Source organism: Bactrocera neohumeralis, chromosome 4 (assembly GCF_024586455.1).
Source record: "Bactrocera neohumeralis isolate Rockhampton chromosome 4, APGP_CSIRO_Bneo_wtdbg2-racon-allhic-juicebox.fasta_v2, whole genome shotgun sequence".
NCBI lineage: Eukaryota > Metazoa > Arthropoda > Insecta > Diptera > Tephritidae > Bactrocera > Bactrocera neohumeralis.
The window spans coordinates 31,972,799-31,994,542 of NC_065921.1; the positions used below are offsets into that span (position 1 = coordinate 31,972,799).

The following is a 21,744-nucleotide window of genomic DNA, read 5'->3' on the forward strand; positions in this document are numbered from 1 at the left end:
TTCGGCCGTATCGAATTTTTAAACGCGTTTTTCTCGAAACTACTTTTTTCCACACGGTACCGGCATTATCTCAAGTTCTATACAACCGATTTTCTTGGAATTTTGTGTGAACCGTCTTTATATAATCCTTTATCGTTCCTACCAGCAGCGTGTCAAAATTTTGTTTTTAATATTTGAAAAAAATTCAGGAATTTCAAAGAAAAGCGAAAAAAATTATTTTTATTTTCAGGCTATCGCCATTTTTCCAAAAAATTTTTGCCCTGAGCTAGGGACTATAACAGCATCCTTACTGATTAAGAATTTCTTTTGATTTTTTTTTTTTTTCAGACCACCATTTTTTTACACCTGTCTCTCCCCCCTCTCTAATTATTTTAATTTTTAATATTTTTTTGTAAAATTTTTTTTCTGTATTCTTAAGATATCAATAAAAACACCATAAAAAGATGGATACTAAAAATATTAATTGCCTTTTTTTTACGACACTTTAAAAATTACCTGAAATTCATGCTTCTAGAGTAGAATAACCCCTTAAGTGCCTTAAGTACTCAATAGAGTTTAAATCGAGCGAGTTTCCATCCAGGAGGATTAGGCGATCTTTATAAGAATAAAACTCTTCAATTGGGCGTACTAAAAAATAGTTAACCACTGTGGCATAACTTTGTATAATCAATATTCCTTCAACAAGGAGTAGAGGTCCCATATTCTTTTCTTGATTATGAAATGCCCGTGTGCCAAAAAGCGGTAAAATCGTTTCAAAACTCCCCCTTGCTCCTTATACCTCAAATAAAGATTTTTGAACCTCCAATTGATTTTGTACGGCATACAAATGTATATGAGTCAAAATATATGATTTATCCAAACGAAATTCAAAGTACGTGTCTTTCTAATAACTGTGTACTTTATGCCCAATATGTCGGCTAATATGTGAAATTTCGTGGAAATACTTATATTCTTGAGTATATTTGAATAATTTCAAGCTTTAATGCAATCAGTCAAGACCTTCCCTTAACCTTAATATACCCGATATAGCTATTTCCGACTTTTCGCCAACCGTTGACGCTGGTCAACATATGTATATAATAGTTCAATGAAATTAAGCGTACAAGTTATCCTAAAAGTTACGTCGCCTAGCTGTGAATTTGAATGAAATTCTCCTATTCGTTTTTATTATCTTGCAACATGTGAGAATAATAGATCAGGATGTCAGGATGTCAAGACGAGTTGAAATTTGGATGTATGTGCAAAATGGGGGACAAGTTCGCAGATCTCACTCCCACAAAACGTCATTAAACGAAAAATTTATAAAGTGTCCTAACTAAGTACTAAATTAAGTTATATGTAGAACTGTAATTTGGCACTAAAGCTACCACAACCAAATTCGCCTGGAGAAAATATTAAAATAATTCCTGTCGACAGAGTGAAAATCGTTGAAATCGGATGATAACTCCGCCCACTTCCCATATAACGGTACAGTTAAATATTATTAAAAGCACAGCAAAGTAATAACTAAATACTAAACTATAATACACCACAGATGGTATGAGAGGGCTTAAAAAGAGCTCGGAAGATGGGCGTGATATCAAACTCCTTTACGTGAATTCACATATCTCGGAACTTGCTTGACTGACTAAAACTAAATTCGGTACATAACGTTCTTCTGACATTCCAGTGTTACAGTGCGAAAATGGGCGGAATCGGACCACCCTAGTTCCCTTATAAAAAAATTTTAAATTCCATTTGATTCTTTCTTTTCCATGATGCAATTTAAGAAGATTAATATAACGAGATAAAACTTTTAACGAATTGGACCTTTGAAGTATGCCTTCTAATGACCAAAAATTGTCGAAATTCAAACAAACCTGTTCAAGCACCTAAGTACCGAATATGTAAGCGTAGCCGCTGCCTTTTAATTCGCTGAACTATGTCAACGTCGTCGTATATCTCGTACAGCTCATCGTTCCATCGAATGCGATATTCGCCGTGGCCAACGCACAAAGGACCATAAATCTTTCGCAGAACCTTTCTCTCGAAAACTCGTAACGTCGACTCATCGGTTGCTGTCATCGTCCAAGCCTCTGCACCATATAGCAAGACGGGAATCATGAGCGACTTATAGAGTTTGGCTTTTGTTCGTCGAGAGAGGACTTTACTTTTCAATTGCCTACTCAGTCCGAAGTAGCACCTGTTGGCAAGAGCAATCCTGCGTTGGATTTCTAGGCTGACATTGTTGGTGGAGTTAATACTGGTTCCTAAAAAGACGAAATTATCTACAACTTCAAAGTTATGACTGTCAACAGTGACGTGTGAGCCAAGTCGCGAGTGCGACGACTGTTTGTTTGATGACAGGAGATATTTCGTCTTGCCCTCCTTCACTGCCAGACCCATTTTCTGCGCTTCCTTATCCAGCCTGGAGAAAGCAGAACTAACGCCGCGGGTGTTGAGGCCGATGATATCAATATCATACACTCTTATAGAGGATGGTACATTCTCTATTTAGTTATGCAGCTCGAACTATTTCCTCCAAAAGCAGGTTGAAGAAGTCGCACTATAGGGAGTTGCCTTGTCTGAAACCTCGTTTGGTATCACCTTAAAGGCAGTAAATGTGCCGAGTTTTACCTGATGCATGAATTTCTGCTTGATTTTATAATGGAAAGTGAGAAATCAGATGAAATTTAAGGTTGTGTGATATATACGAAGTGGGCGTGGTTGCAGTCCGATTTCTCATTTTCGCAGTGTAATGTGGAAATGTGAAAAGAATACTATGCACCAAATTTGGTTAAAATCGGTCGAGTATGTCGGAAGATGTGACATTTCACCTAAATATGGGCGGTGCCACGACCGTCGTTCAATTTTGATACCGGATCCATTGCCGTCGTGGATGTAAAATTGAATGCCTCTGACGCATTTAGTTATTGATTTATCGCCCTTTTGGTACTATTTACACCTATTATCGGTTGCCCAGACAGACAGTCACTCGGATTTTAACTCGTTTCACCATCCTGTTCGCTTATATATGGGTTGGTAAGGTTGTACTATATCTCACACTATTCGCGTTAGGTGACTCTTACGTACATTGGCTTTTATATTTCGGGGTTGTAGAACAAAAAAGTTTTAATTATCGAAAATCGCTTTATTGTTTTTCAATAAAATCTCCATTAAGATCTATATACTATTGCATGCGTTTGTACCAATATTAAAATCACTTTTGCTACTCTGGATGTGTTATCTCCCAAACGTGGGTTCTGAACGCATCAACCGCCTCTCCAGGTTTCGGAAAACGTTGAAACGTTTACGGAAATAAAAAGAAATTATTCGTTCCCAAGTAAAGACTATGCGTTGAATGACTCATGAAATTGATGTTTTGAGTACTCAAAAATTCACTTGTTTCAGTCGATGTGTGAGAGTTTGTCGTTGTGAAGAGTGATCCGTCTTCGTCGGTTGGTTTTCGTGCTTTCTTGAAACACAACTGGAAAACAGATGGTCAAATGACCATGCGATATTGAATGTGTGCTGGTCCCACTAATGCCTATAGTTGCCTCTATCTCAGGATATGTCTCATGACGATCAGTATTAGTTTGTGCACAGGATAAAAAGTTTCCGGAAAACAATTGATTTTGGACGACCTTCACGAAATCTGTCTTGCAGTGATCTACGACCTCGACTAAATTCACCATGCCATCGATAAACACTGGCCCATGGTGGAGCTGCATTGCCAGAAACTAATTTTATTTCACCAATGTACTGTTTCTGAGTTCATTCACGTCGGAGGTTGTAAAAACTAATCGCTCGAAAATGTTCGCGGTTTAATAGTATTTTTTGGCCGAGATGATGTTTCAAGTTACTGTAAACAACACAAGTAGCGGTCCTATGTCAAAATGTTTAGAGTATGTATAACATCAAAAATGACAAACTCTTCGACATCATCAAAGATATTAATCGGTTGTCGGTTTTTATATTTTCTAAGCAACTCAAACACTTAAAAGTTAAAAAAAAATCAACTAATGTGATTCAAAATAGTCTCAAGTCACAAAAATTGTCTCTAATTTAAAATCTCAAACTTAGAGACTTGTTCCTGTATCAATGAGTTAGTGTCCTGGCGACACTAACTGACAAGTGTGCCCACCAATTATGGCGATTAAAGTGATTAAAAAATGTCAAGAAACAACACTTTTTGGAAATTCTGGCTGTATGAAGAGTTATTGTCAAAACAGTCGCATAAAAGAGACAGGCACTCATTTAGATTTCGATGCAGCGTTTGGCCTCTCTTTTGCTGAATTGAGTACAATGTACCTTTTACTATTTCTCATATTCTCGGTTTTTATTTTTCATTCGATTTTTGTATTCCTTGACAACTTTTCACAAATTTTCTGTCGTCTGGAGAGTACGCAGATCAATTCATAACATGAACTACTATGTATACATTGTCCGAAAGGCATTCTTTAGCCAAACCGCAGTGAAGATTGCCTTGCTGCTATAGTCATTTTGAAAACATTTCCTGCTCCGAAAAAATGGCATAATATCTTCCAGCATTTGGACATTAAGGTGTTTGTCTTTATTTTCCACAATATTAAACAATTTTTAAATGTCTTACAATTTTTTTCTTATCATTTTCAACAAAATTTATTTTGTTTTCGTCTGCTTAAAGCACATTTTGTCACTTTTTGCCACCCTTTTTGTCTGCGAATGAAATCATACATCCTGTCCCTTATATTCGCCATTCAACTCGTAGAAAAATATGTATACATATGTATTAATACTTATACATACTTATGTACACAAAAAGAGAACACTTAAGCTTTAATAGCTTACATGTATACATAAAAGTCTTAATTCGTTTATTTAATTTTTGATTGTACTTGTACATTTAAATACTTATAACAATGCTTTTTAGGTAAATGGCGGCAGTTTAGCGGAAAAGGCTGGGCTCATCCCAGGAGATGCTGTTCTAAAGATTAACGATGTTGACGTTTTCAATTTGCGGCATAAAGATGCACAGGACGTAGTTGTACGTTCTGGAAACAATTTTGTTTTGACCGTGCAAAGGTACGAACAAATTGAACGAAGGTATACATAATGGAAACTTAATATTAAATTTGAATTCTTTTCATCAGAGGAGGCTCTACTTGGCGCCCACATGTAACACCCACCGGCAATATCCCACAGCCCCAGCAGAATTCTCCATATTTGCAAACAGTGACGAAAACTTCTCTAGCTCACAAACAACAGGAATCGCAACACATTGGCTGTGGTTATAACAACGCTGCTCGACCATTTGTAAGTAATCCGTAGTATGTACATAAATATGCCGTAAATCATAATTTACTTGTCATCACTAATATGGCCTTTACCTCTGGCATATCTGACAAAGTAATATTTCGTTCAATGTTTGCCCTCTTAAGTATTAATCGCGTGTACAATCAACATTGCTACTAATATGGCATTTGTATGATGTGTTTTCATATCAGATAATGCTAAATGAATGCTCACGTGACAGCTCTTGGTATATATAAGTATATATAACTTATGTGCATAATATACTTATCTACATTTAGAATAGTGAAATGTGCATTTGACCTCCGAATTAATGGGCTCCACGAAAGTGTCAATATATTCAAGGGCTATTCAAGTGAAATTTCTTAAATATTCTTACATAGTATTTAAAATTTCAAAAATTTATAAAATTAAACAAAACCGATATGTGTGTAGCTTCTGATTTCATGAATATACTAGGGGATCCAGCCACGCGTTGCAGTGGTATATATAGTACATTTGACACCATTATTCATATAATAAACTATTCAATATAAGTAGGTGTAAGAATCCAAGGGATTGTACTTGAGCTTTAATTTTGAATATGTTCATACAAATAAATTTCATTCGAAAAAAAAACAAATTTCTTCTTTCTCAATGTTTGGTTACCAGCCATTCTATCCAGAAAATAGAGTTGTCCGCTTAATAGAGCGTCCATTTAATAGATCTTTCAATGTATTTTTTATTTGTGAATTGTTTTTACTATCCTATCTTCTAAGTTGGTTCGAACTGGACACAGTGTGCTAAATTTTACTAAAATCGGTTCAGTAGTTTAGGAGTCCATCGCGGACAAACAACGTGACACGTACTTTTTATATACAGTAGAGGCCCGCTATCCGGACATGGCCTAATCCGGATTCCAATGTAATCCGGACAGGGTTAAAAAACTCAAAATTTCTATTATGTCCCTTGTAATCCGGACCGACATTCTCTATCCGTGTTCTCTAATCCGGATCACATGTTTATTATTCGCTTTTATGCTTTATTGGTTTAAGTTTTTTTGTGTTTTTTTGGAACATGTGTTCTGCTATGTCTTTGGTAATCCGGATTTCCTTATATTCCGGATAGGGGCCGGTTTTAATTGATCCGGATTAGCGGGCCTCTACTGTATGTATAAAGATTAGCTGCTAGCTCAAATTCATCTCTCCACATCATTAACTACCCCAAGCTAATTTCGGAACATATTTGTACATCTTCATATGAATGTATGTAAGGCAAATTGGCACAGAACGCATAGAAATACATACATACTAAAAAACAATGTACCCATACAAATACCTACATATATAAACGTATACACCACACACGTAAAAAAAGTAACGGTGTCAGTAGCGAGTGAACTCGCTAGTTTCTCACCGCAGCGCGGTCCTAACGGGTTATTAGAAGAGAAACAAACACATAAAGATGCCCGAAAAAGCATCTTTGTTATGTTCTGGAATCCCTGCGGGGACGCGTGAGTTCTTAGACTAAATTAAATTTCAGTATGTCCCTATGACCTCTGGAGAGTTCTTTCACGAAAATCCAAATCTTTGCAAACTAAGTAAAACTTTTTCTCATTTGTACACCAAAGCACCGTGCTCGTTTCTGTTGTACCGTTTTTTGTTTTGTTTTTTTGTTACTGTTCTGCAATTATCATATCGTGTTTCATTATCACTTTCACAACGAAAATCTCTGTGGAGTTGAATTAAATTTCTTCTTTAATTCACATTCAGGCCAATGGCGGAGATGGTAATGTCAAGAGTATCGTCAATAAACAATACAACACGCCAGTTGGCATTTACAGCGATGAATCTATTGCCGAAACTCTTTCAGCTCAAGCTGAGGTCCTGGCAGGCGGTGTCCTTGGGTAAGTATATTCGAGTATTTTCTGAAAATTGCACATTTAAGCTCGTTTGTTTTCATGGTGTTTGCAAGAATCTCTTGTGAAAGCATTGTGAATAGCTCTACAAAAGAAACAACAACTCAGTTGTGCATCGAAAATGTAGCTAAATTAAAAGCAGTAAGCATTTGATTAGTGAAACCACCAAACAATGCTAACTTTTTATAATCAGCAAATCAAATTTTGTAGCTATAAGCTATAGTGGACTGATCTGAATAGTTTCTTTGAAGCTTGTAGCGATGCTTTGAATAATAATCCACGACAAATTTCGTGAATATACATACATAGCCAAATAAAAAAGTTCCATATAAGGCATTGAGTTAATATTAATATTGTATTCTGCTAAATTTTTCAGTGTCAACTTTAAAAAAAATGAAAAAGAGTACCAACCAGACAAGTCGGAAGTACTGAAGTTCTTGCGCGAAGAAGAAACTGGCGCTTCGACTCCAGGTAACCACCCGCTCGCTCATTATATCGCTTTAGCTCACATTCTACACATTTTGAACAACGGTGAAAATATATTTTTAGCTGATAGCTTACAGGATTAAATACAAATATAAAAGTAATATGTAGAGGATTCATTTTGGTGTGAATAGGAGTTACTTGAAACAAATTTCATAATTGAAAGGCTAGTACCGTAACTAAACTGTTTTGCAGAATCACATACATTTGCATTTTTAAAAACTCATTCGTTCGACCTTGAAACCCTACTGCACCATGAACATTAGCTTAAAGAGGTACGAACCTATTAAAAACAAGTATTTCAAATATAAGTACATACTACTGTGATCAAATTGAAAGCTGAATTTTGTCCATTTCATCTCCTTAAAGTAATCCCCTCACGCTGCCATACACTTATGCCAACGAATTTTCCAGTCGTCATACCACTTGGAAAAAGCCTCCGTCGTGATGGAGTCAAAGGGTGAATTTGCTGAATAGCCAGAAGTTACCCGAGGGTAAATCAGGCGAATGCGGTGGCTGCGGCACGATATTAGTTGAACATGTGGCGAAATGATCACGAATAACCAATGCAGTATGAGATGGTGCATTAGCGCATTTCTTTGTTCAATAAATTCAGACATAGTAAAAATCGGAGAATTCAAAACGACACGTATCTCAAATATTAATGACTATTTTGAGGCGAAATTTAGCATAAATGTCACTAACAATTTTACGTAGGTTGCTACATATATTTCTGGCCTAATAATGTAAATAGGCATATTTATCAATGAAAATGTTTTTTTTTTATTTTTTTATTATTTTTTTTTATTTATTTATATATATAGCAGCCCTCGTACCAACTTACCGAAAAAAAATTTTACCGCGAAATATAAATTAAAAATTCACCTTTCAATTTGATCACAGTAGTATATCTCATTTTCGGTATTATATATGAGATATGTACATATGTTTATATATGACATATTTTCTCTATACACATCCTTTTGATATAAATATCGTTTCTATCTAAAAAGTTTTTTATTTATTTATAATGAGCAGACGGAAAATACCATTGTCCAACTTAGGATTGGATAATATGACATTCAGCATTCCTTATTTTATGTTAGTTGATGTACATAGGTGTCGTGAAATATATTCGCATAGTGAGACAGCTTTATTATGCATTGTTCCTTCTGCACTAAATCAATAAATCAATAAAAGGATTTAAATCAATTTGTGTTTGCTAATCTTCCGGACGTAACTAACAAGAACTTTTGTCATTCGTCGCATCTGTATTATTTGTGCTATATTTTATGTTCTTCGTTTCATGTTTTTACTCAAACTTGCCTGATTTCAAACTACCAAACCAACGCCTCATCATCAATCTCTATTTTATATCGTAAATAAACAAAACACAGTGATTCACCAAGACAACCAACAGCAATACCAACACCAACAACAACAACAATACCAGCCACAGGTACAGCCTCATCAACATTATCAGCCAAAACAATATATTACAACAACAACACTTCAGCAACCATCTGCCAGACACGTAAGCGCTCCGGTTAATCCAAGCACTGGTGGTTTATATATGCCAGAATATTTGTACGAATGTGAACGCCTCATAACGTATATATGTTCATTCATATTTATTCACTACATCTTTTGCCACATATATTTAAAAGTATGTAAATTTGTACTCTTCTATATAAAAAAGGATATACATACATACATATTTATATATTAATATTAATATTATATAAGAGCGCTTGAAGCAATAAATAACGGTACAAGTTATTGACATCGCAAAAATTTAGTTTGTGCAAAAAACGGGTTAACAAATAAATATAATAAAAACTTTTAAATATTTTTATAACTGGCTCCAAGGTTTGATTGAAATATAAATTATAATTATGATTGATGTAGACATACACCCATTCATATGTATATATGCATTGTTCTAAATTGACTAAATCAATAAAAGGATTTAAATCAATTTGTGTTTGCTAATCTTCCGGACGTAACTAACTAGAACTTTTGTCATTCGTCGCATCTGTATTATTTGTGCTATATTTTATGTTCTTCGTTTCATGTTCTTACTCAAACTTGCCTGATTTCAAACTAAACCAACGTTATAGTTCATTTTATATCATAAATAAACAAAACATAGATGCATAATTCATACCAACACCAACAACAACAACAATACCAGCCACAGGTACAGCCTCATCAACATTATCAGCCACCACAACAACAACATTATCAAAATCACAACAACAACACTATCAGCAACCACTTTGACTCTTCTATATAAAAAAGGATAATACATACATGGTGTAATATCACGAGCATAAGTTATTTTCATTCATATTTAATTCAATACCTTTGTTTTCTTAATACATATATTTAAAAATGTAAATTTGAACACTTTTTCAACGTAATATCTGCATCTATTATACGATTATTAACAAACACTTATCGATAATTATGTTATATAAGAACATATGTGTATGTAATAATAGTAATGTATCTACATAAACCAACACTTTGCATCAACTCTGTGCATACTCTATTTAACAATAAGTTTTTTATTATAATACGCATGAAATCGTATATACATATATGTAAAGTATTCAAATGCATTTACTCAAAACCAATTCGTGTTCTAATTTAGCTTTGGAGTGTCTTTCTTTATGTAATTGAGGTGTTTATCAGGATAGCTCGTGAGTTAGATCTATTCAATAGGATACAGATGGGTAGAGAAGAATAAAAATCATTGAAAAGTCACCCTCGCGACTACACATATACTTACTGCACCATATATCATATAATAAGTTGTGTTTTAATAAACAATATTTGAATGAATTCAAACAGAACCACCGGCTCCGGCAAATTTCTATTGGACTCAAAGCCACGCCATCGGAGGCAATGAGCGTCGTACACCATTATCTCACAAACATCAACAGGTTATACAAGAGGAGCAACCACAGGATGAGTCCATTGGTACAAATTTGCAAGAAAATAAGTTAGCCGCGAGCTCGGCACAGCGGCCCAGCCTCGCACAGCCAGCAAAGCCTTCATCTTCTGAACCCGCCGATCCGCGCGTCATCATTATGCCAGTGTGCCCGGCATTGCAAGGACCGGAATACAAAGCGGAAATGGAAGCGGCCGCCGCTGCCTTGCAGCACGACGACGGTCCGCGTCCATTGTCGGCCAGTGGTCATCCGGCATGTGCATTATGTGGTGTTGGCATTGTGTAAGCGCTTTGATGTACTTCGAGTGTGTAATCGCGTAAATTTAGGTTACATTCGTAGATATTGTGTGCACCTGTATCGCCCAAAATTGCGAATGCGTTGTCAATATAGGCTGCAAATATGTTTTTTTTTTTATAAATCAGCAACATTAATATTTAGATTACTAGATATGGCCATAAGTTTAATGTGTAATTCATTCTGGTCTACCAGTACATGTTTACTATACATCTCCATTTGTCCAAACGTACACAGCTATGTACATTATACAATGTACACAGGCTTTGTCCGGAAAGTAATAGGACTGATTTTCTTCCGCCGCGACTGTACCGCGGAGAATGCTCGCACCGACTGGATACGGTAGAGGGCGTTCCTGGCTAACGAACGAGCGCTTAGTCAGTTGTCACCGAACACCGGGAGAGTCAGGTTCAGTCCAGTTTCGCGTGACGTGTTGCTGTGAGTGGTGCAAACCGAAAATGCAGCGTTCATTAGAGCAGAGATACACGATTAAATTCTGTGTGAAACTCGGTATATCTGCGACAGAGACGTTTAATATGATCAAGCAGGCTTACCCAGATGTTGCTTTAGCAAGAAGTGGTGTGTTGCGGGCCGGGAAGAGATCGCTGATAAAGACCGGAAGAATGAGCAAATCCAAAGTGGAAACGTGCTCATTGTCTTTTTTGACATCAAAGGCATCATTCACCATGAATTTGTTCCTCCTGGACAAACCGTCAACGCCAAGTTTTACGTGGAAGTCCTCAAGAGACTCAAACGAAGGGTCAATCGGGTCCGACAAGACATTGCAGCCGATTGGAAGTTGCACGCCCCGGCTCACACCGCCTTTCTTGTGAACAGCTACCTAACCAAGGACCGGATCGCAACGCTTCCTCAGCCGTCCTACAACCCAGATGTGGCCGCCCGGACTTTTTTTTGTGTCTTGGAAATCACACTTGGAAATCGCGCTGGCAGCGCAGCATCGACGCAGATGGAGATGAATAATTAATATAAGCCATGAAAGTTTAATGTTTAAGCTAAGCAGTGTATATGAATATATTTATTTATGGCACTTAGATTTAAGTTTCTGCAGTCAAACCCGTCTCACACATTCAAAAATCGTGTCAAAACTTCGTGCAATTCTAAATACCATAGCATGCCATTGTGGTAAAACATAATATTTTATACAATAGTCGAGTGCATGTAGTTTTCAAAAGGTTTCGTCAAAAAAACTGTGGGTTTAAAGGCAACCAAGTTATCAAACCCGCTAGTATTTCATTCTTTAAATAAATTTTAGATTCATTTTGATGATTGATTTGTCGGGTAAGATTTATAGCATTAGTAACTTTACTTAATATTTTAAATTGAAGTAATCTGATATTTTAGGGTCAAAATTAAAAATACCCTTTAGAAATATGTACAAAATATTCATGACCTTCGATTGGGCAGTTCGTATGGCAGATATTTGCCATAGTAACTTGATCTGAAAAATATATACGGAGATTGCAACGTTGCCTTGGCCAATAACCCATGCCAAATTTGGTGAAGATATCTAAAATGGAAAAGCTTTCTTTAACTCCTATCGTGCGGTTTGTATTGCAGCTATATGCTGTTGGGGTCCGATATCGGCCGTTATGTCAAATAAGCAGGCCCTTGGTGAGAAAAAAAAACTGTGGGACAGACGTACGTACACGGTGACTGACGTGGCGAAATCAACATAGCTCGTCATGCTGATCATTTATAAACATACTATATAGGTTTTCCGACGTTTCGTTCTGGGTGTTACAAACATCGGGACGGCAAAGTTTGTCAAATCATTTATTATGTTCTGCTTAAACTTTGGTTACTATTTAGAAAGCTGCAAGCTGTTGTTGCCACAGAAGCCAACCATACCATTTGTGATCTAAGTATTCTAGTTATTATTCAATCATGAAATGTATTTATGTCGAAATCTACAGAATTTTGTAATTATACAACTTAAGTAAATTTATGTCGTAAAACTTTTTACATTCCAACTCTTTTTTTATTTTCTTACGAACAATTGAGATTTTGCTGATATTTATACATTTAACCTTAAATAATGTTAAATAACTAATTCAACTAATGATTTATGTGATTTTTGTTCTTTTTACGAAGTGGAGTGTTTGTGCGCATCAAGGATAAGAATTTGCATGTCGAGTGCTTTAAGTGTGCTACCTGTGGAACTTCCTTAAAGAATCAGGGGTATTACAACTACAATAACAAACTCTATTGCGATATCCATGCAAAGCTCGCAGCGCTTCAGAACCCACCATCTGGCACCGATGGCTATGTTCCTGTACCAATAAAGCCGTAAGTATTTAAAATTCGACCTCACTGTATTTTGTACATTTTTAAGATATTCAGGTAAAATGCGCCAATTTGTTTCTTACGTCAGTCCGAGTTGCTGCAAACGGCGCCGAATCGACTATCCAGGGACTTCGTGTACACTCCCAGCTACGGTTGCTATATTTTCTTCACTGCGTACTGGACTTGGTCTATTCGGTCAAATATTAACCAATAATAATGAATGCTGGGTCTTAAGATGGGTGATGGTGTTGTGAATAGTACGATTGTGTTAGGCATAAGTTGAGCGAAGCGCGCGAAGTAAGGTGATCGGACCATTGCCACACCCACAAACCGCCATTAATCGAAAACATATAAAGTGTCATTAACTAAGCACTAAATTTAGATAAAGAACTTAAATTTGGCACAACGAATCATATTAAGGAGAGGCATCTGTGGTGCGAAAATATAAAAAAAATGGGCTTGACCCCGCCCTCTAATAAGTTTATTGCATATGTATGTACTCTGTGCCCAAAAAATAAGGTGACATTTGAATTTAAACTGCGCGCGTCGAAGGATTTGGAGAAATATTTTTTTTTTTAGGTTGGTAGTACTGTCAGTCACATTTGTGTCAAATTTCATGTCAAAATATTCATTAGTGTTTGAGATACGTGTCGTTTTGTGAGCTGCTAAAAGTGAGTTTTTCGTTTTTTGCGATGTCGAAATTTGTTGAGCAAAGAATTTGCATTCAATTTTGTTTACGGAATCAATTTTCTGCTGCGGATACGTTGAGGATGGTGCAGAAAGCCTTTGGTGATGAGGCTATGTCTAAAAAAATGTTTACAAGTGGTATAGTGAGTTCCAAGCCGGCCGTGAACGTGTCGAAGACGAAGAGCGTCCAGGGCGACCATCAACCTCAACCGACGAAGCTCACGTTCAACAAATCAAAGATTTGGTGTTGAAGAACCGTCGATTAACAATTAGAGACCTTGCTGATAAAGTTGGCATATCGAAAGGCTCAGCCAATACCATTTTGAAGGATGTTTTGGGCCTCAAGCGCATCAAATCTCGACTGGTACCGAAAACATTGAATTTTTTGGAAAAAAGGCGTCGCGTTGAAGTGTGTGAAACGATGCTTTCCGACTACCAGGGTGTCATGAAACGCGTTATAACTGGCGATGAGACTTGGATCTATGCTTACGACCCCGAAACAACCGATCAATCGAGCGAATATCGTGCCAAAAGAGAGCCGAGACCAAAAAAATCGCGCCAAAGTCGCTCAAAAATCAAGGTCTTGTTGACTGTTTTCTTCGATTATCGTGGTGTTGTGCATTATGAATTCCTTCCAACCGGTCAAACAGTTAACAAGGAATATTATTTGAACGTTATGTGTTGTTTGCGTAACGCGATCCGCCTAAAACGGCCGGAATTGTGGAAAGACAATTCTTGGTTTTTACACCACGATAATGCACCATCCCATACTGCCCTCGTAATTCGTGATCATTTCGCCAAAAACTCAACCCATATCGTTCCGCAACCACCGTATTCACCTGATCTGGCGCCGTGCGACTTCTGGCTGTTCACCAAGCTCAAAAGACCGCTCCGGGGACACGGTTTTTATACGATAGAGGAGATTCAAGCCGCAGCGAAGACGGAACTGAAGGCCATCCCGGAAAGTGACTACAACCAGTGTTTCGAAGATTGGAAAATCCGTTGGCATAAGTGCATTGCATCGGGAGGGGATTACTTTGAAGGGGATGAAATTGATTTGGAAGAATAAATAAAGAATTTTCAAAATAAATACAATGTCACCTTATTTTTTGGGCACAGAGTATATCTTCCACACCAAACATTGGATACATACTGTTTGATTCTGTTCACAAACCGTTCGATAATTTTATGGTCGAGAATAGTCATGTTTACTTCGAAGATAATTATCGCTAATCGCGCATATTTGTTCGACAAATGTCGCAGAACACATATGACCATGCAATTTAAAAAAAAACAATATTTTTGAATCATTTGCTAATAGTTACATACATATTTCTTTATTGTATTGGTTAATTAACTGAACGAATTCTTTTGAATCATCTACTTTTTCAGAAACACAAAGCTAAGTGCCAACACCATCTCCTCAGCTTTAAATGCTCACGGGTTTAGCGAAATTCCCGTGGCTAATGGAGGAAGCGTTGCTCCACCTACAGCTCCGGTAAGCATATACTAAGTAAATAGACATTATCTCTGGCTGTTCATTTTTGTCGTGATTGCCTATACGCGCTAACACATACGAGTACATACATACAAACACACCAAAACACGCGTTGGAAACGAGCGACTTATCCTTTCTAAGATCAGTTTTCTTATACAAATTTATATACGGGCTATAAAATGTTTTTCCAGTTTTTATTTTAAATTAGCTTTGTTTCCTGCAAATTGTCTAAAAGCTTAACTAACGCACTGAAATAAAATAGCCGCTTTGAACTTTAAATGCTATCGTTTTGGTGTGTAGCCTATTGCGCCTACTTTGGGACATACATAAGTATGTATGTATGTATTTCTGTATGTATTGGTGTTGAATTATTGTGTTTGCAACTTTATATTTTTATTTTTCGCTTTGACTTTTGCATGGCCATGTTCCGATTTTGATACATCATATTCATGCAACTTTTTTTGGAATAAATATGTGTTTTCTTTAAATGTTTTTGCACATATCTACATATGTAGATAAATGTAGTAAGTATACATGAGTGTAATGATGGTGAGACATGAGGCAGTATTGTGCGATTTGAATTACATAATTAGCTAACAAATGCACTCAAAAGCTGCATAATTTATATATACACACATATATACATATGTATGTACTTACTCTCATGCCAAAATGGTAAGCCATTAATTAAATTGAGTGTAAATAGTTTTTAATGGCTTACTGACTTCATTTCGATTGGCACCTGCTTATATTGAAGCGCTAAATTTAAATAAGTTTATTTTTAAAAATACGAAAATCGAGGAAATTCACAAAACACAGCGATCTCATTCCCCTCATTCGCACTAAATGCCCAATAGCCTACCATCTAGTGAGCCAAGTGAAAAAGTACATGCATATTCATTAAGAGTATGTACATGGGCGCCTTTTAAAACACATAAGGGAGGAGCTACATAAATTAGTTGGAAAATTGAAAATATAACAATAGGATAATCTATAATATCCTGATAATACCTGCCTGCCTATAATTTTGGAATTGGTTTTCCATAACTTGTAAATTCTCAAGATAATTTGGTCGTTGATTTTTAAATCAGACATTAAGTAATTCCCTTGAATGCCTCATATTAAGTAAACCTAATTGGAACAAAGTTTTTGAGTCTAGTTGCATCAATGATATTTATTAGTTTTCGTCTGCAAATATATTTTCGATTTTGAAAAATCGAATGGTAAATGGTATTCCTAAAATGTTATTACATTAAAGTGAAACAACTTGTCTACTAGTCATTCGAAATTTATTCGGAAGCTGCCTCAAGTTGGGCTAAGATCAATTTAAAACCAACTTTTCAATCAGAACTAATACAGATGGCTAAATACCTTTCCACAATATCTAGTTGAGATCTGCCGTTTAATTTTTTACGCTGAAAAAAATAGATCAATTATAACATATTTTAAAGTTATCTCTAATACCATGTTCAGACCCACACTTAATCACACTATTTCGGCTGTTGAATGGATTATCCCATTAATCTTAAAAATTTCTAAAGATTTCGCCATACAAAAATGACAGTTCCAAATCACTTCATTGAAATGATTTGAAACTGATCCACGCTAAATCTCTCTGTGCGACTCTGATTTTGCGCAATCTACTTGTCAGCACTGGAAATCTGTTACATTATCACAGCTGATTTAGACACTACAAAGGGAAAAAAATGTAAACAAACAAATTTTTTTTAAAGCAATGAATCTAATTTCATCTGAAAATCGACTTAACAAATGAAAAAATGGATCCATTATTTCTATTATAAGAAAAATATTAAAAAAAAACCGTCTTTTTATTTCAAAATACTATATGACAATCTTTTCTTTTGATAAATATTAAGCGATGTGAATTCTTGAATGACAATAACAGCTGTTTTTTGATCTTTCTAACGGCAGTGAGAACACTGTTGGATTTCCACTCTTCAAACATATGTTTTGTGACTTTTTAAGAATGGTAAAAACAGATTTTTTACTTGACTTAACTACAACGTGTATTATTTCGAACCGCAATATTTAAAAAATAAACAAAATAATAAATAAATTAGTAAAACAAAATATATATATGAATAGAGTTTTTATTTGGTAATAACTTGTGTTATAATAATATATGTAATGCACATAAAATGATAGTCATTGTAATCTTTTGTCTACAGTTCTTCCAGAAAATTTCAATAAGCAAACACTTTAGAAAAATTCTCCAACTAAATTAATTAAACAGTTATGATGAAATATTCCAAATATTCGCCAAACTTTAAGTGACTTTATGAGTTATAGTTTTAACTGATAGTTGGGCCGTGATTGAGGCAGACCAGGATTGAAGCATGAATAACCAAATCCCATAATATAATTGTAAACATATGATCTACTTGACCATGAATACGTACACATTGCAAATATGCAGATATGTAAGCATACTGTAATAATCAGCGATACCTCATGCAATATCCTGCTGTTTAAAAATAATCTTTTCGGTTAAGAAGCACAAACAGTCAGTGAAGAAAGTTTTGTGTCAGAAAAGCAAAAATAGATTTAAGTATCTGCGCCCTTCATGTAATATTCTCATACTGCCGCCTTTGTACTTTGTGCTTTCGTTGGCACTTACGAGTATTGACAATTAAATCGTGAACTGTCAGTTGGAAGTATTGGCGAACTTTTAGTTTGCTTTTATACAACCTGTCCGAATGGTGGTTCGCACTCATACGGACTGCTGCCGAGAAAACAATCGATAATCGCAGTAACTTTTTCTTTGAAACGTTAACGATTAAAATTACTTCAAATAACGACATTTATTATCTTATTCTCTTCAAACGTAAATCAACGATTTTTGGGCAAGTGCGATGCTTCAAGCGACCATAACTGTAGACAAATTTTCAGTCTTTTAGAAATCCATTACATAACACTACGATTATCACGAACAAAATTGATCATGTTGTACTGTGCGCAACTTTTGGACTACTGTTTCATGCCACTAAGTGACTTTGCCATGGAAAAGACTATTGCTACGCCTCCGCCAATTCATAACAAATTATATATATATACATATATATATATATATATATATATAATAATAATATTAAAACCTCACAATATCTATCTAATATGTGAAAAAAGAGCTGTGCTGTATGCAAAAGAATGATAGAATTTATTAACAGTGTTAACAAACCTTATAAAGCAAGGTTTAAAATTACTAAAATGATAAATTCAGTGAACCGACTTATGATGATTTGATATTTCCTCATGTAGTAGTCTGCTACGAGACTCAAACTGTATGTCAAGGGCGAAATAGTTTTCGAAATCTTAAATTTGCTGCTGCGACATGACTTCTTAACAGCAATATTATTGAACGGGCTGAACGTAGTTTAAAATTCCAAAAAATCTTTTTAATTACATTGCAAAAAGTAAAAAGAAGTCTTTTAATTTAATTCGACAGTGATCGATATGTAGTTCGCATAGTTCGTGTGGGCCCGTATCTTGGCGAGTTAAGTGCTCATATCTCTTAAAATATTAATCTATGTTAACCGAACTTGATGGTGGAATTGCATTTCGCCCGAATATCGAGTAATAATGTTCGAAACATTAAAACTTAATTCAATAAAAGTGGTTGACATGCTTAAAGACTCGAAAAGAAAATTGGAATAGCTTCACTTTTAGGTTTAAATTTCATACCTTATGAACTGCTTGTCCGACTTTGAACTACCTCACCTGAAACTAATAGAGATGGATATAGGGTTATATGACCGTCCGTACATGCTGAAAATTTGGTAGACATGTTCCAAGGCACAGACCACTGCCACGCTCACAAAACGCCATTAATCGAAAACGTATAAAGTGCCATACCTAAGCACTAAATTAAGCTAAACAAAGCAACCAATCTCATTAAGAAGAGGGAGTTACGGTTTGAAATTTTACATAAAATTTTACAATCGCTTGGAAAAGGAGCCCTTCATAGGAGCCAGTGCTAAAATTATACGATGGGTGTGGGACCTCCCACTGCTCGAACTATTTCAACTAAATTCGGTACGAAAATTCCTTTAATATTTCTAATACACATTTCGAAAATGGCGGAAATCGAAGTGCAACCACGCCTACTTCCCATAAAACTCAATTTTAAATTTCGCCTAATTCGTTCACATTCCAGTATACAAATAAACTGCCAGTTAATATAACGGCATGAAACTTTGCACGAATAATGCCCTTGAAGTATACACCTTATGACCAAACATTGTTCAAATCCAACTAAACCTATTCTAGCGCCAAGTACCGATTAGTGGACCTCAATACTTATAGTTAACTTTTGATCGAAAATATCGGTCAATGTATGAGATATATAAATGAAAAACAGAAAATTCTTTCCCAAATTTCTTTGCGTTTTTTAAATAAAGGTAATATTCGCGTAATACTTCGAACCGTATTGACATATGCACAATGTTCGGTTCTTCTCCTTTTTTACTAGCGCCCATTTTATATTGATTAACATTTCGATAAGCGGAATTAAATTACTGAGGTTACATATTATATTTTAAGCTGGGGAATTATTGTTGGAACATCATTTTTTTCGCCAATATTTATTTGGGGATAAACGATTTTGTGGTATCTGCTGAAATTATTAATTTTCTGACGCACTAATATTCTGCTGAAAGAAAATGCCTTAACTAGAATGCAAAATTTTGATGGTGGATCAGTATTAAAGTTCCATCAATGAACATCACTTTAAAAGAGATAGATTTTTTCAGAAATTTAAAGAAAAACTATATAAATTAAATTCACATATCATAACCTAAAAAACAATTAATTAATTCGAATTTGTGTTTTAATTTGTTTGTACGCATTTTGTATTTTTTATCTTGTTGGTTGCCGTATGCTTACTAATCAACTAACATTGCTTCCACGTCGCTACTGGTAAATAAACAACCCCCGCAGACGGCGCCATCTCAAGATGGTTTACAAAGGAATAACATTGACTTGCCATTACCGCCACCTCCCTCACCTACGTCATTACAGCAGTTAGGGATGGATAATGGATCTGAAATAACACAAGAGCTGAATAGGCTCCCGTCGCTTTCATCTGCGTCGAATAGTTTGCCCGCCTCATCTCCCGGTCATATGTCACAAATTGAGGTTATGATGGAAGGAACTGTAGATGAAATGTCCAGTGGATACGTTTCGACTTCACCATTGAATTCGCATCAAGCTTCCTCAACGTCTTCTTCAACGTGTGGCATCAAGACCAATAATAATGCGGTCACACAGATAGCAGCCTTACCACCACCTCCTCCACCACTTCCTCCATGTAGTCAAGTGCGACAGCAAAACGAATATGACATGAACTCTCAAAATCAGTTTGACAGCGGAGTTGGCGGGGAGGGCTTTGGGGGTATTAGTCATGACAGCTCAGTTGGGCACAGCGGCGATGGCAAACATTCGTTATCAGGTGGAGATTATAACAAGTTTTTGAAAGAGTATTCCAACAAGTTGCTTACCCTAACCAAACAGAACAACAACAACACTCTCTCGAATACCAATATATTGAATGATGGCCTAACCCCAAATGACAATGCCAATAGTTATAACACAAACAATCTTATCAATTCATACCACAGTCCCAGCAAAAAATCGACACAGACACCAGTACAAGCTGCCACACATTCACTTCAAACTTGTGATTCCACTACAATTGGTTCAACAAAAACACGACCCACACAACATTCGGCCGCTGTTGCTTTATCGCCGACGTTCGCTAACCAATTGAAATTTAATTCCTGTCAGCAGGTTGCAAAACCAGCAGCAACTTTAGACCCACCTCCGCCAGCTACACCGGATTCTTTATCCACCGCTCCAGCAAGTACTGCAATTAGTTCAACAATCGCCAACTCGACTCTGTTGAACACTGCCAACAACATTAATTCAAGCAACAATAATAGAGAAAGTGAGCAATTGGAAGGTGCGACTCAAAGTATTCACGGCAAAAGTACAAATTTCTCTTCAGGAATGCTGGCAAACCCATCTGCGGCACTGGACACTGCGTCGAATGATCAGCCATTTGGTGAATATGTCACCTTAACGGGCAGTGTAATTCGCAGTGTTGTGCCACCTGGTAAGGGTGTAAACATCAACTATAAGGTAAGCCCTTTTGTTCATCACGTGCTCAGAGCATTTGCCATGTGCTTGGTTTAGCGCTAGTTGCGTTGTTGCTTTTTTATGAACTTACTATTTGTTAATATGAGTCTATCTTTGCTCAAATACTTAAACAGATATTTAAACATGGACTTATCTTTTAGCTAACTTCTCACAAGATTGCTAAATATGTTTATTTTTTA

General features: G+C 36.0%; 1 protein-coding gene across 12 annotated transcripts in view; it reads left to right on the plus strand.

Annotated features, from left to right (window-relative positions):
• LOC126756538 (PDZ and LIM domain protein Zasp) overlaps positions 1-21,744 on the plus strand; it is a 53,852-nt gene that overhangs the window by 21,025 nt on the left and 11,083 nt on the right. For all 12 annotated transcript variants that reach the window (XM_050469665.1, XM_050469667.1, XM_050469670.1 and 9 more), the window contains 8 exons: positions 4,892-5,043; positions 5,112-5,274; positions 7,023-7,156; positions 7,545-7,639; positions 10,508-10,889; positions 13,015-13,209; positions 15,286-15,391; positions 20,348-21,547. In XM_050469665.1, coding sequence (XP_050325622.1) covers positions 4,892-5,043; positions 5,112-5,274; positions 7,023-7,156; positions 7,545-7,639; positions 10,508-10,889; positions 13,015-13,209; positions 15,286-15,391; positions 20,348-21,547 — 2,427 coding nt within the window. The remainder of the gene's footprint in view (positions 1-4,891; positions 5,044-5,111; positions 5,275-7,022; positions 7,157-7,544; positions 7,640-10,507; positions 10,890-13,014; positions 13,210-15,285; positions 15,392-20,347; positions 21,548-21,744) is intronic.